The following is a 17,674-nucleotide window of genomic DNA, read 5'->3' as shown; positions in this document are numbered from 1 at the left end:
ACTTTGTCCCCATTGGTCACTCTGGGGGCAATGGGTGTCATCCCTATATTATTGTCTTTTCTTTGTAGCTCACAATTTGATAATCTACTCCTGAATTCATTGCCTGAGCATGAAACATTTGTGCATTTTGAACTGTCTCTGGGATTTATTTTGCTTTCCTGCATCCATCTTAACTCTAAGATGAAGATTTATATAACTTAAGAAAATACTCTGAAAAGTAGGTAGCAAAGCAAATGCCATGTTTGCCTGACAGGATAGTGGCAAGCAGGGTCAGGAAAGAAAGAGAAAAGACACCGCTGCACTGGAGAATTTGGAACTGCTTTTCTGAAATAGGAACTTCAGGGCATTGTACCATAGCATCAGAGATCAATGGCACTTTTTCCATTGGACTGTAATTGTATGCCAAAAGATGGTAAACATTATTTGGTTATGTTTACTCTGTTTCTCTGGGTCATCTTGAGACTACATTCTTCAACTGTTCATGCTGTTGTCATAATGCCTTCTGTGCTGGTCTTGACAGAATTGCAAGCTATCTACATTTTGTGTGTGCCTCCAACACCTTATGCCAAGGCTGCCTGCTTTTTTACTGCCCATCTGTAGTCACCATGGTACAGTACGGTCATATGGGTGCTACCAGACAGATAAGCTACTCTGAGGTCTTTGTGCAGTGGAAGGGGTATGTAGGTAATGCACAGGGAAACCAGTCCTCATGATTCCTAATCATTAGATCATTTTCAGCTCATGTGCTATATATCTTGAATATTTTTGTGAACTCATGCAGTGGGCTGCAATCTAGCCCTGCTGTTGGTATAGCACTCTGAAGATTAAAAGTCTCTTACAGATTGAGGATATTATTTATAGTTGGCCAAAGAAGCCCCACTGGACTTTTATTTTATGATTTTAAATATACCAAATTGTCTCTTTGATACAGGGTCCACCTGGTCCTCCAGGTCCAAGAGGTCCACAAGGTCCTAATGGAGCTGATGTAAGAATTAATCTATTTTTCTCTTAACATTGTTTTTGAAATTCAGTAATAAGCAATATTTTTGGGCTAACTGTATTTGGAATAACATCTTGTATCATTGCAGGGTCCCCAAGGCCCACCAGGCTCAATTGGCTCAGTTGGAGGTGTTGGTGAAAAGGTGAGAATGTTGATTATGTCATACCTAGAAGGAGAAAACGTTGGAATAGGAATACATATTTTGATTCTTCTTTGGCGCTATACAGATATGTTACAGTTCCCAAACATCTTTCATTAATAATTATTAAGTGATCAAGCTATACTTCTAATGGCTGATTTACCATTGTTGTGGGTTTTTTTCTTTCACATTTTACATCACAAAATTATTTAAGTATTAGGCAAGAGCTTTGGGGGAGAAGATGTAGTTTTTGGAAGGATTAGTAAGTAAGGCTACGGTGATTTCCTTGGTTACATAGTTTAAAGTAACATAATTGGCTACAACAGTATTATTTTTATTTTATACTGCTGTGGCTTAGAATATCATGCAGCCTTCTTCCTGGAAGGTTAAGAATATAAGATATTATCTAATGGATCTGTGGTAAACATATCTGTGAGGTGAAGCAGAACTGAAGCACCAATGTGTTTGTTCCTCATAGAAATAGATATAGTTCCAATAAAGTTAAAGGTTTGAAAATGATTTATGCTAGTTGAAAATCTGGCAAACAGATTTAGAATCGCAACAATCATCCCACTAAATTTAATTCAACATGACATTCACATTTGTGTATCCCTGGTTGTCATTTTTATTTCCTCTTGCTTATTTCCTGTGTTGTCTGCATTCATACAGAGAAGCTTCCACGTATATTATTTTGGAGGTTTTATTTCTTCTAATTACTTTCTTCCTCCTTCTCAAGTTGTAGCATATGACTGTTTGTTTTCCTACTTAGGACTCCTTTCCTCTTAATTTCAGTTCCATTTAATGAATTCTGCAAGCTGAGTAATAATGGAGAGTTGTTTTTGTCAGGAGGAGTTTGGTGTTGAGTCACTCACATCACATGGTGTAACTGCAATGGGTGGACTGTTCACGCTTTTAAACAAAACCAAAGCCTTTCCATTTTCCTCCTCTTCCCACATACTTTTTTCTTATTTTTTTTAATATTATTATTATGTCAGCATGCTGTGGCCTGCCTGTGTCGCGCGCTCCCCGCCTCCCCCCCGGAGATATATCATACTGTAGATAATATAGTGCAGTGCTGATTGGAAAAATATTTTGGCATCCTTCCTGTCATTGTTGAGGAGTAGAAGGAGATATTTTATCATTAATACAAAGCCCCCTTCTGTCAAATTATAAACAATTTTTGTCACATTTAGTGCCATGTATTTTTAGCTAGCTTGTTTGTTCCTCTGCTGTACACATGAAGGCCTAAATGTTCAAAGAAATCTGCAGTACAAACGTGCATGTAGCCTTGCATTATTAATGCCTGTATCTTCCATGGAGCAGTCTAAAAGTCTTGAGACTTACACTCAAACAGAACCACTTAAAACCAGCTTCCACCCAGCAATTATTCTCTTTGTTCTGCTTATAATTAAGAAAAAGAGGAAAACCAGAATGTACCAGCACATGCTGATCTCTAATTTGATATCAAAGGCCTAACATACAGATGTTCTAAATATCCAGTAAATTGCTCAAAACTTTGCAAAACTGGGCCTTGGATGTTTACATCAGTTAAAAGTAAAACTACTGTTCAGAAAATAATAAGGAAATGAAGATTATGAATTTTCTTACAAAGCATACTCAATGCTTATTGACCTGAAGTATCCATCCACCAGACATATTTGAAAATATGTTTTATCACAGAAGCAAATTAATTTTAAGTACTAAGAGGGATCGTTCATTAAGATCACTGCAAAATTAAGTGTGTCTAATTAAACATACCACAGTTTCTAAAGGCAACTTCACCTTTTAGAAGTGTCCTTTCTAAAGCGTATGTTAATATTGCCCCTAAAATTCTGATAATCTGTTAATTATCTGATTCTGGAATTCATCTGGGTAGTCATATCTTCTTCCATTTGTCTAACTTAATATTTACATTTGGCCAAGTTTTGGTCCTTGTGAGGTCATCATGCTGACGTTAGCTTCTAGGAGAAAATATTCGGTATCTACAGTATGAGGTTTATTTAAATTTCATGTTTTATGATTTATACTTTTCCATTGCATGGAAATGAGAAAGATGCACATTGCATTAATCGAACTGTCACAGAATGAGGGGCATGCAGGTCATACAGGATATGAAGGATACACAAGTTTAATGGGAGAATGGGGAAGAAAAATCCCCTGTTAACAATTACAAATAGAAACAATCCTCTGGAGTAAAAATATATTGTTACCTCAGCACTCCATGACAATCAGAAAGCAGATTCTGTTATCCTTTCACAGATTTGTGTATCCGTGACACTACTAGCTAAACATTCTACTAACAGAGTAGTTTTATATAAAGGTTTATTTATCAGTCCACTGAGCTAGAAAATAATCAGTCATAACTAAACTTGAAAATGAACAATAGCAAAGAGTCTTTTACATGTATAATACTATGTATTGGCTCAAAAAAAAAAAAAGAGATGGAATTAACTTTAATGTTCAATTAATAGTGCATAATCTTTGACTTGTATAGATTGGTGTTCTCATATGGTGTTCTCAAAGCCATCTGGTTTACTAAACAATTTCCATCACTACCAATTACATAGCATATGCTTTTATGGCCTGTGGTAAAAGTTTTACTAACGATTACGCTATTATTTTATCCTAATAGATTTTCTTTATGTAATTATTTTAACAGTAGCTTTAGCAATAATGTCTCTACTCCATTAAAATTAATCTCCAAATAGTATTTTCTTATTTGTAGGGGCTTGCTTCCAGGCAAAAATATATCTTAAAGAGAAAATATACGTATATACACAGTCAATATACTTCTTTGGCTTTTCTGTGACTAGAAAAGAAGACGACAAACAGGAAATTTGCAGTGTATGGGATAATAAAAGGGAAGAACTTCCAAAGCCTAAAGGGAAAGTTAGTCTTCCTGTCTCAATAAAAGCTTAGTTTGACAGATTCTTTCTAAAAATTCAGATTCCAGTTCTGCAAAAACACGTGTAACAACTGTCTTTAGGTAGTCTCAATAAGACAGTTCCTATAAGCTGTTAACATGAATAAGCATGCAACAGTATGTAGTAACAGAATAAATTCATAGAAATATTCTACCTGATGACTCATTAATTTATCCTTACACATGTACAGGGTGAACCTGGAGAAGCTGGTAACCCTGGACCTCCTGGAGAATCTGGAACATCCGTGAGTATTTTGGTTTTGTCTTACTAACCTGTATCGTGGTTAACAAAGGTATCTGGCCTGGTAGTGCTTGCTTTATAAAGCATTTAATCAGATTAATTGTGTATGTTGTCTTTAAATTTTCAGTGAAGAACTTGAACTGCAATTTCTATCCTTATAATTATAGCCGCATCTTGTACTAATGATTAGACAATAAAGCTATGAAGATTTCATTAAAAAGTACCTATTTTTTCTTCCCAAAGTATTAACTTCTATATGCATATTTACCTCTCTGGAAGCAGTTCACTGATGCAGAATAGGTTCAGACTCACATCTGGGTGCAGATGTTGGCACTCAGACCTGAGATGCACAGGTTTTCCAATCTGAGGCTGAGGGCCTAATTTCCCATTCACACGCAAACGATTTATTGGGTAACATTGCCCAGATCAGAAAAACAGTTTTGCCACTAATCTGTTTTTAGGCATTCAATTCCTAGACAATATTTTTTGTGTTCATATGATTTCTACAGGGTCCAAAAGGTGAAAGGGGAGAAAAAGGTGAGGCTGGTCCACCCGGAGCAGCCGGACCACCAGGTGCTAAAGGACCTCCAGGTGATGATGGCCCTAAGGGTAACCCAGTAAGTAAGCTTAATAATTTTAACACAAAGCACTGTGAAGCACTGCTGAAGCTGTGCTAAATATAGAACTACAAATTAAATTCTATGTTTGAATTAAATTCATTATATTCTTCACAAAACATTTCTGTTGATTTCTATCTGCTTCTCAATGGATGACATCTTCCTGTGTGTTTTTTTTTTCCTGACTTATTTAGGGTCCGGTTGGTTTTCCTGGAGATCCTGGTCCCCCTGGGGAACCTGGTCCAGCTGTAAGTATATTTTAAGAACAGATTTAGGTCCTGGTTTTGGTTTGCACTGAATTCTAGTTACTCTCACCTCTTCTCTGTTTGGGAATGAGGTCTTTCTCGTCAGAGCTGTTGTTCTGGCTGTTCATATATTTCTTAAATCTAACAAAAGGTTTGGAAATCTTTAAAAAGTTTTGAAAATGAGTGTCCTTAGAAAAATTCCTTGTAGAAAAACAGTATTCTTATCTTCATATATGAAACTAAATTACTTAATTTATCTGAATTTTGTCTTTTGTTTATTTTCACATGATTTCTGTAGGGTCAAGATGGTGTTGGTGGAGAGAAGGGTGAAGATGGTGATCCTGGTCAACCTGTGAGTTGTTTCGTTCATTTTGTTTTGGCTGCATGTTCTCTCCTATGCTAAGAAAGTACTTTTTGCTGAATCAGTTTCTGTAAATTCATGCTCTTAAAAATATTTTCTAAACGGATTCTTTTTTGTATTGTACTGAAAAATATCTCTATTTCCTTGTAGAGATAGAAGTACCTGTATAATAGACACAATCAAAAGCAAGAGGTCAATTTCATTTAGAAGTAGAAACAATGTGTTAAGAATTTGTGCTGAAGCTGCTGAGAAGCACTAAAAATAGAGCAACTCTGAGCATAAGAAAGTAATGCTGCCGCCAAATAGTCTTCATTAGCTTACTTGTTGAAATGAAGCAAAATCTAGGAATTTCTGTCTGCTGTATTTCATGTGAAATCTAAGAACTATCTGAGCAATACCCATATTAATCATCAAAGCTCTTACCTTTCTGGAGATTCCCATATTAAAGCATTATGAATTTCATTTTCTATTGCAAAAAGCTAGGACTTCCATTTTGGAAAGTCTCTTTACAGCTCTGGAATTTCTAATTATCAGGGAAATACAGTACAACACAGTACAACTTGAAAGAAAAATGTTAGTACATTGGACATATGGTTGCAACTAAGTTATAAACTGGGGTTTAACCTGCAAACGTCAGGACGAGCATCTGTATGTCTTACTCAAGAATAAGTACTTTTAGAATGTTGTGTTCATGAAGAAAAAAACTGTTCATCAACCCTGAAATATTTAAAAGATTATTACAGGTGAACCTAAATGAAGTAGGCAAATGGCTTATCAGTGCACAAAAGATTTTCAATAGAAGACCACTTAGGGGCATTTACTTTACAGATGTTAGTGAAAACTATAGCAAAAGTAGCAACCTAAACACCTGAAAATACAGGAAATGCTTCTTAATAGAGATAGGCAGTAGTCTAAGACCATATGTTACTTCTGTGTAGCCGCTTTCTGGGCTGAAATGTTTTGTTTTAAGCAGGAAAAGAAAAAAGAGTGGTTGCATTTTGTACACTAACAAAACCTGTTAAAAACTGCAAAAGACTCCCTTAAGAAAGTATTTGCTGATTAAGCAAGTATCATTTTTGTGTGTGCATTTATAATTACTCTCTGTCTATTGAAGGGGGTCAACATATTGCAGACATTTGTTGAATTTAAGAAGGACTATAACTTTATCTTTTGTTACCACTGAGCCTACCACTTTCCATTGCAGGGTCCACCAGGTCCTTCAGGTGAAGCCGGCCCACCTGGTCCACCAGGAAAGAGGGTAAGTCATTTCTCATTGTCTCTTGTACGTTTCCCTTTCTGAGACATGTTCTAGAGTACTTCAGCTACTTGTTTACTTGTAATATTAAGTAAATTTAAGGTGGTCAAGAAGCATTGTCAGAAGTAAATTTTGTTAAATTTAGAGCTGCATTTAGATCATGACGAATCATGAGAGGTATATATCCATCATCACAAATGCCCTTATTTGCCAACGTCAAGCAGAACAAAAACACATGGGGAAGTGTCTATACTTGTCTATAACAACATGTTTTTTCTTCTCACCCAAGTGAATTCAGTGTCTGCGAGGTTAAGAAACTAGCATTTTTGCTGGTTTGCTAATAGGAGTGAGTGACAATGAGAGTAATATTAGACATCATCTTTAGGCATGTGACTGCTGGCAGAGAACAGAAAGAAAGTGCCTACTTCGGTGTCTTTCGCTTATGAAATAAAATAATTTGAACACAACTTCTGTGCAAATCTATGTCATCCCCTCCACATACAAAATTAACAAGCAGACATTTCTATAGCTTATGAAGCCATTTCATTATTTCTAAAATCTTTGAAGCTTCACAGGCTTTACAAATACAGCTAATCAAAAACAGTAAATAATGTTATACTTACAGAACTGTAGTAGATGTATCAACCTTTAGGTCTCTTTCAGACAGCAATTAGATGCAGTTTTTACACTTTAAAAAAAATGGGGGGAGCATCATTAAATGTAAGCTGAGAGCTATTTAACAAAATGTGTTAAATTGCTCTACTTAATGGGCTTGAGTGAACTGACATGCCTAATTAGTTTTATCTATTTTACACAATAATCTATTTGGTCCACAAGCTTGCAAAACATTTATAATACTATAAATGATTTTGGTAGCATTAACAAACTTATCACTAGAACTGCTAATATTCAGTTGAGCCATAATTCAATTCGTATGTTTGTTCTACATCGGATTAGAACTTCCTACTTTATTATATGGAAGGCAGTAGTTCATTCCTAGTAGATAGGATATATTGCTAGGATATATTGCTATTTCTAGCTAGATAAAAAACACTTTAGAAATGCAAATGCCATCTGTCATCTGGGCTTTGACACAATTCCAATTTATGAATACTATGAAGAAAAAAAGGAAAAAGGTACGGTAAGGTACCTGGTCTAGTGGTAGGTGTTGCTGCCCATGGCAGGGGTGTTGGAATTAGATAGATGATCTTTGAGGTTCCTTGCAATCCAAACTGTTCTATGATTCCGTCTAAATATTTTGCCTAGTAATCTCATTCCTGTATTCTGAAGAAAATTCTGAAGTTTGTAGAATCAGATTCTACATTACTTGAGTTACCTGAATGTTTCAAGCTTGTAGAGAGTCTCTATTGTATTGATGCCACATTAGAGAGAAATAGTGAATAATTGAAGGCTTCATACTTTGCTGGCAGAATGAACACAAAAAATGTTCTTCGTTAGTTTTCATCAGTAGCATGGTAGGAACAGTTTCAACAAAAAACTTCACGAAGTGTCCTTTCATCCAGATTTGAAGGACACACCATTTCAGGAGTAGTACTGCTGTCTATGAAGGTGCGGTTCTGGCAATACTACTAGAATGCAGCATTCCACCCCTTTTTTTTGGTTTGTTTTTGTCTCTGAAACAACAAGGTGGGAGAGCTCAGGATTCAAACTTTTGAGTCTAGCTTCTTGAACTCCTCAGTTATATGGTCTCCTTATTTATTCTGTCATTCATTTTCATTCCCCTCCTCCCATGTGTTTTCGAGCTGACCTGAAGTCGGTTTCACTGTCACCGACTGAAGTCGGTTTCACTGTTTCACTAAGAGACTTTCAGCTACAGATATATAGTTACAGTGACATTCAGCTATCAAGTGAAGGCCAAGTAGAAACTATTTTTTCTAGTTATTGATGGTAACAGTAATAGGATTACTGTTCCTTGGTGAGATAAGCAAATACCAGAACTGTTTTACTATGGTGCTCTGAAGGCTTTAATGTAACTACAGGAGCTTTGCTGTGAGACTGAGCAAGGGTCTTATGAACAAGCAGTATGGTGAATTCTTTTAGGAAATACCAGTTAGGAACTACATGTTAGAAAGGATCTTCCAGGTTTCTGCTCTGAAGACACAAAATTCACTAGCATGCTAATAACCACTTAGCTCAAGTCTAATTCAAAAGAAAAGGTTAAAGTCTGGCTGGCACAAAAACGGATCATGAGAGCACCCACAAATGTGTACTTTAATTAATACATTACTTTTTAGACCTAGCAATAGCTGTTCCAAAAAAAATATTTCCACCACTGTCTTTCAGAAAGTTCTACTACCAAAAATGCTTTCAGTTCTATAAGGAAAAAATCAGTGTATCTTCAAAACAAAGTATATACATAATATATCTGAATATAGACCATATATGTTCTACATATAGTATACAGAACAACATATTCAGATGAATGACTAGTTTAAATATGTATATACTTATATGCCAAAAACAACCTAGGAAGGGCAAACCCCATGAGAGTTACTGATAAAGTCTGTCAGCAATTACACATATTACTGAATTTTATTTTAAATTTTAACAAAATCATAAATGATTATAATTAAAACCATAATTTTACAGTTTATGACTTCTGAAATGATCAGTGCATGTACCAAATCAGATAAATACATGTTCAGAAGGCTTTATACATCTAACTAGTTATGGTGCAAGTAACCATAGTAATTGTGCATGCAAATCTACCGTGGATTTGTGCACATACTGTTTAGAAAATTAGAGCATAAATCCATCAAGGGAAACATTCAGCCAAATTGATTTTATCACTAACAAACAAAAGGCCATATTCTCCAGTTCAACAGAAGAGAGGATCAATGCAGCAAAATAGTGACAGATTTTAAAATACATTTTAATTTGATCAGACTTTCAGGAACTACTTTAGTATTGACTAAACTCTGTTTTTGAATTCAGTGATAATACTCCCATTAACTGTAATGATAGGAGAATTCAAAAATAGTAATTCTTTTAAGGAGCATCTTGTCAATGAAATAAAAGGCTTTACTCAATATTTTGAATACACAAGAAAAATATATACTTATGTAGATACACACCTTGCTTTAGCTGGATAGTCAAGAGAGGTTTTATTCTATATAAGTTCTATCTTTTTTTATAACTTCTAAGAGGAGACAGTTCTAACAATGAAAGTTCAGGAGTAAATGTTGGAAGTATTTTGGGAAAATGTATTTCCTTCGGTTTAAAAATGTTGTCTTATATTTGATAGCCTCAAAGAAGGATATAGTTCTAAAATAAAAGGAATGTACTCAGAAACATTTACTGCTCTTTCTTAGTTAGAAATAGTCAGCTACTGGAATACTGACTGCAGAATGTGAATGAAAGTAGTGTTGAAGTAAAAGCACGCCATAATTATTATTGAAGTCAGACACACCATCGAATCTCTTAAGTTCTCCACTGATGTCAGTCAGCCTAGATTCTCTAGAAAACTTGAGGCATTTGCATGTATGCATATTACCTTCCAAGCTGAACAGACAAGTAGTCTAGTACAACTTTGGGACTAGGAACCCCTTTTCTAACCCTTTTCCCATGATGTGTGTTAAACATTTGTAATATTGCTGTCTGAATTTCTCTGTCCGCCAAAAGAGAAGACTGAAACTTGCCCCACAGAAGGATGGGGTGATTCTGAAAGTGTTGTTAAGTGCTCCGAAGACAAAAAAGTGCGTTAAAGTTAACTGCATTCCTGGAGCAATTTGAGACAGGCACGGAATTCACAAATTGCAGTAAGATTTCTCTGCTGTAGAGTATTCTTGTTGCTGGTAACAGCATCAGCATTGGCCAACAGCACAATGTATGAAGACTGCATTTCTGAAGAGGTAGAATGTTTTTCAGTTTCTGCTTCCACTATGGGAGATAAGTGAGTTGTGATCTCTGAAAAGTGGAACATCTGAAAAGGCTTCAGGAGGTCAATATTTCCTGATCCAATGTCTGCTTGTCTAGAAACGTAGACACAAAACCTAAATCACTCTACAGTTAACATGATGCTGTTATTTTTTTTCTGCAACTTAATTCTTTGCACCTACTCTTTGCACTTAGTTTGTTTTGCTGTAGAGTACTGGGTAACATAGTATGGATAGCATAGTTTGAATGCTTTGATTTCTATCTGACAAATGACAAAAACAGCATGAGGAAAAGGCACCATAAAACGATATTCATTTTCTTATCCATTCTTACAACAAATAACATACCCAGTCAATAAAAGTCAACACAGGCAGGCCTTGCTTACGTTTCTCTTAGCCTTTCGGTGTGCTAGGCCCTTCAGCTGTGTACTTTGCTGCTTGGCCATTTTATTAGACTCAATTATATATCTAGATCACATACACCTAAGGTTCATGTATTACTCTAAAAAGTTAGAATTTAAAGAATTGCAAGTCTTAGATACATTGTTATTCTAATGTGGAGTGTATACTGCCTGCTTTCAATAAAATAACAGATGTCAATACTGTACCATAACCAACTTCTAAAATAAACATTTCTATGAAGTTCTATTTCTATTTTGTCTATAATATCATACTCTCTCATCAGGATGCACACCCCTATTAAAAATTAAGCCATCTTGTGATTGAAAATAGATGAAATACCTAAAAATATGGCAGACTAGGTTGCTATCTTAACAGACTGATGAAATGTGATAGTGGTTTTCTGTGTTTGAAATCATGTTTTTGGTTAGAGGACAGATAGCTATAAAAAACAGTTTAAATTATTTTAATGAAAATCGTAGATATGGCAGAACAGACAGAAATGTCCAGTAGGTTCACGTAACAAAAATTGTGAACAAGTTTGTTTCTATACAAATTCTTTTGTCTTCTCAGTTCTGTATAAGGAAATACATCCAAACTAAAGTGTAACAATCACTATGGTAGCTGGGTGGTGAGGGTGGGGAGCCATGCATTAATGTAAATTATTGTTATTGAGATCTTTTGTCAGCTTAAATTTATCAGACACTCCATGAACTCAAGTGTAGGAAGGTAAATTAAATAACAATTAGCAGTATTTCAATGTAGAAGCACCATCTGTGCCATGCCAGCAATAACAGCCTGTTAGAAAGCGCAGTTCATTTAGCTGCTTTGCGCTTGCTGCAGCACTGGCACTGTTTGATAATGAATGTACCCTCTTTGTTTAGCAATCATGATTCATTGTATTCACAATTTAGCGATCACAGTGTTTTGAGCCCTGTTAATTCAAGTTGCAGCTGCTGCTCTAGATTATGTAGAGGTATATTTCTTAAGTACAAACTATCACACTTTTTTTTTGGTTTCTTAGGCAAGATAGATTATAACTGATATGGGAACTTGAGTTAAAGGAATTTCCTAGAAGTAAAGACAATGGACGTGTAAATTCATGTAAGAAAGATACACCCTACTTCTAAAGTGTTCCTGTGTGTTTTTTTATACACCCGATAATCATTTTTCTGATTATCACTGCAAATTGTGACCCACCCAACCAATCACAACCTACACATCGGCGTATATGCATCAGAGATTATTATTGTAACAATATTGATGCAAATTATTCTTCTGGAATAATGTATGTAGAAAGAAATATACATAGAAAGAAAAATTGGTGGAGTTGTTCAAGGTATGTGGAAATAATAGTGGACAGTGATTTATAACAGGTTATAAAAGCTTTGGTCTAAATTCAGCCATTGCAAAAAAAAAAAAAATGCTATTAGATCAAACTGAGATCTAAAGCCTTGAGTTCAAAAAGCTTTTTCTTTTTTTTTTTTTTTTTTTGGTCTATTGTTATGAAGTTAAAAGGACTAAGTAAATGGAAATGGCTGGCTTTCTTTTTTTTCTGTTGCTTAGCTTAGAACATTTTTTTTATATTTCTACATTATGAACTATTGAATTAATGAATAGATTATTCTTAGAGGGTTAGATTATAAATTCAGAAAATCACCTTGTGTTTGATTATGGTCACTTTTCTATCCCTTTGCTTTAAGCTGTTCATTGGGGGGCAAGAAATAGCTACTTGTAGTAAAGACATTTCCCAGGCTAAAAATTAATCTTGTAAGAAAATAGTTGGTCCATAATCTTGAGTGTATCTTTCTAAACTAAGTATATGTAAGAGAGCCATTTTAAGAACAGTACATTAGATTCTACATACTGCCTCTTTTCGTAATTGAGGCTATGAGTATTAATTCCCCAACCTGAAAATTAAGCCTTGATGTTCTGGTGGGGAAAAAAAAAAAAAAGCCTTTTTATTTTTCATTGAAACCTTAAGAAAATTAAAGATGGGTGACATCAGCAATAGGCAGAAACAGTGCTGCTGGACTACTGTCCAGCAACTCCTGTCTTATGGCCTTCACCTGAAACCTAACCAATTTTTACATCCTCCTTCAGTACCAAGTTCTACTTTCTTAGTAAAATAGAGCTTTTGTAGAGCAAGAACAGGAAACCTGCTACCAGGGACTGCTTGTTTGCTGTGTCTTTAATACATTCCTCACAACCACTAGTCATGTGATTTTTTTTTTCTCTTTCACATTTACTGGATAATATTGAAGCTTGTATCAATTTTTGGCCCTCCAAACACATTTAAAAGGCGTATAACTGACTTTGGGAATAAAGAAGTATGTGCCATTCTGGGCATTGTATAATGCAAGACTTTTGGAATCAGTGGATAGATTACAATGAATAGATATAATACAATGCAAAGTAAATTTAAAACTGTTATTGTATATGTTAATAAGCATTGTTCTTATACTTTTACTTTTATAACCTGTTTTGATTTTTTTCCAAGATATTTCTTTGTTTTCAACTTTATCCTGTCAGAGATATTAGGTGATGCATACTCTTTTAGAAAGAAATATAATGTTCTTTTTTTTTTTTAGCATTTACTACTCATTAATACAGTGGAAATGGCACTTTTTTCACTGTAGAAATATCTTAGAAAACTGAGATTATGAGCTCAGTCTCCATCTTTCACAGGGACCTCCTGGAGCAACTGGCGCTGAAGGCAGACAAGGTGAAAAAGGTGCAAAGGTAACACAGACTTTTTTTTTTTTTTTGGAGCATGGAAATGTAAATTATATACAAATTAAAAGTAAGTTGCTTGTCATTCACTGAGTGTGAAACTTACTGAAGTAATAATACGTAAACTGTAAAATCCAAATTAGGACCCAGAATTAGTAGCAGTACATAACGGAGCCCATGGTGGACTCTCACCAGTACAGGCCCAACTTAGCTCACCCCTGTGGAAAAGAAAGATAAGCATGCTTTGCTGGCATCCCCTTGCTTATATGAAGCTATCATAATTTTGTTCAGAAAAACGTTCTGGAACGCTGTTTTGGAATAGCTTTTGAAAAATGGATTGAGGAAACTGTTCTCACTTTGCAGCTACTGTGCCAACCTTAGTCCAATTTTCCTTTCTGACCTCTTTCTTATGTTCTTTCTAGGGTGAACCTGGTGCAGAAGGGGCTCCTGGAAAAACGGGTCCAGTTGGTCCTCAGGGACCTGCAGGAAAACCTGGCCCGGAAGGTCTCCGGGGTATTCCTGGCCCTGTGGTGAGTAAACTGAACATATAATAATATTTTAAATGTTGCATTTCTTGTATATTCTCCAGTAACACAAATATTATGTTCTCTCTAGGGAGAACAAGGTCTACCTGGAGCACCAGGTCAGGATGGCCCTCCTGGGCCTCTGGTGAGTACCTTTCCATTCAGTGCCAAAACAAAAAAAGCAACCTTTAAAGCATATCATTAACATGTCTGTGCATATTATAGAAAAAATAATTTATAAGTCAGTTCTTAGCACAAAGTCACTATTCTTCTATTCTGTTAGAAACTGATACATATGACTTCCTTCATTCTACTGCTCTACTTCAGTAGGTAGCTATATTGATTTATACCAGCTAAAGAGTGAAATAAGGCAGTGTAAAACCAAATTCTTGAAATCCCCACAGTAGAATTAAAAATAAAACCAGTGAAGCTTACTATCAAAAAATCTACTTTAGTCTCCACATCAGCAAAGCTTAATACATTAAATCGTTTTGTTTCCTTTAGTGGTAAATTCTATACATCCATTGATTTTAACGACCGCCAGTGTATGAAAGCATTATTCCTAGGGAAAAGATTAGATTGTATCTATTCTTTAGAGAAAGAAAAAGATTAAATCTGAAGTAAGGCCAAAAAGATACTTCTACCTGAGAAGAAAACATGCTAGTTTTATAAAAATGAATAGCAGCATCCAGTCTGTTATTCATTGTGGCAGACCCAGGAAATATAATCCATGAGCAAAGCATTTAAAAGAGTCTTAATGAACCAAGCTCCCAGTTTCTAGGGCACTGGCTAGAGCTGGATACCCCATTTCTCTTGGATTCAACCCCCTTTGCTTACAACAATGCCAGTAGAATGACATACACTTTGTTGGCCATTCTCCTTTTCTTTATGCTCTCAAGCATTTATATTAATGCTCTTTACATTAACGTTCTTTTATAATGTAGCAGAAGGCACTGAGTGGTGCAACTGTGAGACTCATCAAGTATCACCGCTGATACATAAGCAGTATAGATCAAATCGGAAGATATCAGACAAAATAGTTATCTGCATTGGCTGTTCCTATGAACAAAATAGTGCAACTCCAATTTTAACTATACTGTTGGATAAAATCAAAGTCACCTTTCATGAGGAATTTTTCTGTTTTCAGCTAGAATTGAGTTTATATGATTTCTGGTTAATAAATTTGACAGCAACCTCTTAGTCCTAAAGAGCATATTGAGATGCTCTTAGTGATCTGTTTATACTGTAAGGCAAGTTACTGGTAGCTTTGTAAATTACTTCTACACACTAGCCTAATTGCTGTAAAACTTGGACAAAATACAAAAAACTTGTTAGGTTGCCGTGAATGTTATATGGCAAACTAGCCAAGTACATTTTGCTGTGTGTTAATAATATGATTAAAGCAAGGGAAGCTTTGCGATGGCATAACATACTATAAAATTATATCATTATTTCTATTTACACTTGCTATTTTAGTACATTTTTCTAAAGAACTAAAAAAAAAAACACAGCACTGTGAACACAAATTACAAAATACTGATATTCTTATTCAGCATTATGTGTAGAAATTCAAATCCAAACTATATGGCCAGCATTTTAATTCTTCACAGGTCAAACAAAGGTGATCCAATTTAGAGAGAAGTTCTCATCTCTCTCCAAATTCACTGAAGTAGAATTTACCTATATTATCACAGTTGAATGACACGCAGGGAATAAGAAGCTTCAAAACAAAACATGGACTGTTAAAGTTAGGTGAAAAAAAAACGTTACTCTCCGAAGACATCCTACAGTCTGCAAGCAGTGCTATCACATTAAATTTTACTAAATTTTAGTAAAATATACTCTATGTTATTTTGAAGATTAACTATGCTAACATGGATAATAAGAGTACCTTAGGATACTAGGGCATTAAGGGGCTATCCTTTATTTCAGATATGATATGATTCTTAAAGGCAAAAGGAAAGGTCATGTGCATGAAGTGTGAAGGAAATCCCATGTTTCCTTTCCTGTATGGACTTAAGAGGATACAGGTCTTTGGGCAGCCGTAACACTGAAAGTTTTTGCTCTTATGCCATATACACAAACTCAAAATCTTTCCAGAGAGCACTCCCCAGTAAGAAGCTAGAGTCCAATGAAAAATTATTCAGCAGTAAGAAACATCAATTTCTCATGTCAGTCACCAGAAGCCTCCAAATACATCATCAAAATCAAAATCTCTCTTCCAACATTTGAGAACTTAAGCATTCAATTAAAATCTGAAGCTGAGTGTATTATCTATCCCAAATGCACTGGCTTCTTGTCAGCTCAGCAAGAACTTTTTTAGATGTACTGCTGCAACGTAAACTTTATTTTGTTTTTTAAGTAAGTAAAATTTATAACATAAATGTTGTTGAGATGAGGTCTCCTTCCTTCCGTTCCCTTCCTCCCCAGCAGTTTGCTATCAGGAGAAGAGTATGAGAGTAGATTTACAGTAGAGCACAACACACTGCAGGTGAGAATGTCTGATTCTGTATTCCAGAAGCTTTAAAATTTCACCTTTTATTCATGAATTATGTATTTGTCTGGGCTTTTGCATCTAATGATATTCTGAAGTAGAGATGGAAAGGATACGCACTGAATAATATTTTGTACATAAGTGTTATGGCACTTCTGAGTCTGTGCCAGGTTGAAAAGGTCACTTATTACTGCTATCCGTATCATAACTTCACAGATGTCCACTGCCAGCAGGAGACTAATAGTGATGACATACTGACTTAGTTTAGCAGCTCAGCTTCTAATGCATACATGTTCAGTGTGAGATTAATAGCCTCTGAGAAATGAATACCTTTTTGGTACTTGCATATACGTGGCATAGCCTGAATTTTTCACCTCATTCTGTACAAATTATAGAAAGCTATCATTGCTATTCTTATGAAGCTTAGAAGATATCTTGGAACAGTGTCTGCATAGCAGTAATTCAAAAATATTCAAAATTCAATATTATTGTATCATATATAAGATATATATAATTATATATAAGTACATGCTTACGAGACACTGTCTATTAAATTCTCTTATAATCTTACGTCATCAGTGTTACAGGCTATTATTTAAGTAACTTTCTTCTAGGTAACTTCCAAATTCCAAGGGGTCTAACTTTTTAAAAATGAGAAAATGGTTGTAGCAAAATAGGGCATAATGTTTCTCTTATATTCCACCATATAAAAAGTTTTTAGAGTATTGAGTTAAAATTCCTAAACAGTATCAAGGAATTAAAAATCAAATATGGTCATAGGCTGGATTGCTATTAGAGACAGGAAAATATTAAGGCCCCTTAAGCTAGCTGAGGCTAAAACTTCAGA

General features: G+C 35.2%; 1 protein-coding gene and 1 long non-coding RNA gene across 5 annotated transcripts in view; one reads left to right on the top strand and one right to left on the bottom strand.

Annotated features, from left to right (window-relative positions):
• The window catches only part of LOC136786276 (uncharacterized), a 42,814-nt gene that overhangs the window by 8,660 nt on the left and 16,480 nt on the right, over positions 1-17,674 (bottom strand). The window lies entirely within an intron of this gene.
• The window catches only part of COL11A1 (collagen type XI alpha 1 chain), a 139,537-nt gene that overhangs the window by 111,246 nt on the left and 10,617 nt on the right, over positions 1-17,674 (top strand). For all 4 annotated transcript variants that reach the window (XM_067001898.1, XM_067001899.1, XM_013186558.3 and 1 more), the window contains 10 exons: positions 932-985; positions 1,089-1,142; positions 4,254-4,307; positions 4,813-4,920; positions 5,115-5,168; positions 5,464-5,517; positions 6,731-6,784; positions 13,765-13,818; positions 14,232-14,339; positions 14,425-14,478. In XM_067001898.1, the coding sequence (XP_066857999.1) occupies positions 932-985; positions 1,089-1,142; positions 4,254-4,307; positions 4,813-4,920; positions 5,115-5,168; positions 5,464-5,517; positions 6,731-6,784; positions 13,765-13,818; positions 14,232-14,339; positions 14,425-14,478 (648 nt within the window). The remainder of the gene's footprint in view (positions 1-931; positions 986-1,088; positions 1,143-4,253; positions 4,308-4,812; positions 4,921-5,114; positions 5,169-5,463; positions 5,518-6,730; positions 6,785-13,764; positions 13,819-14,231; positions 14,340-14,424; positions 14,479-17,674) is intronic.

Source organism: Anser cygnoides, chromosome 8 (assembly GCF_040182565.1).
Source record: "Anser cygnoides isolate HZ-2024a breed goose chromosome 8, Taihu_goose_T2T_genome, whole genome shotgun sequence".
Classification (NCBI taxonomy): Eukaryota; Metazoa; Chordata; class Aves; order Anseriformes; family Anatidae; genus Anser; species Anser cygnoides.
This window is presented reverse-complemented; position numbering and strand designations above follow the sequence as displayed.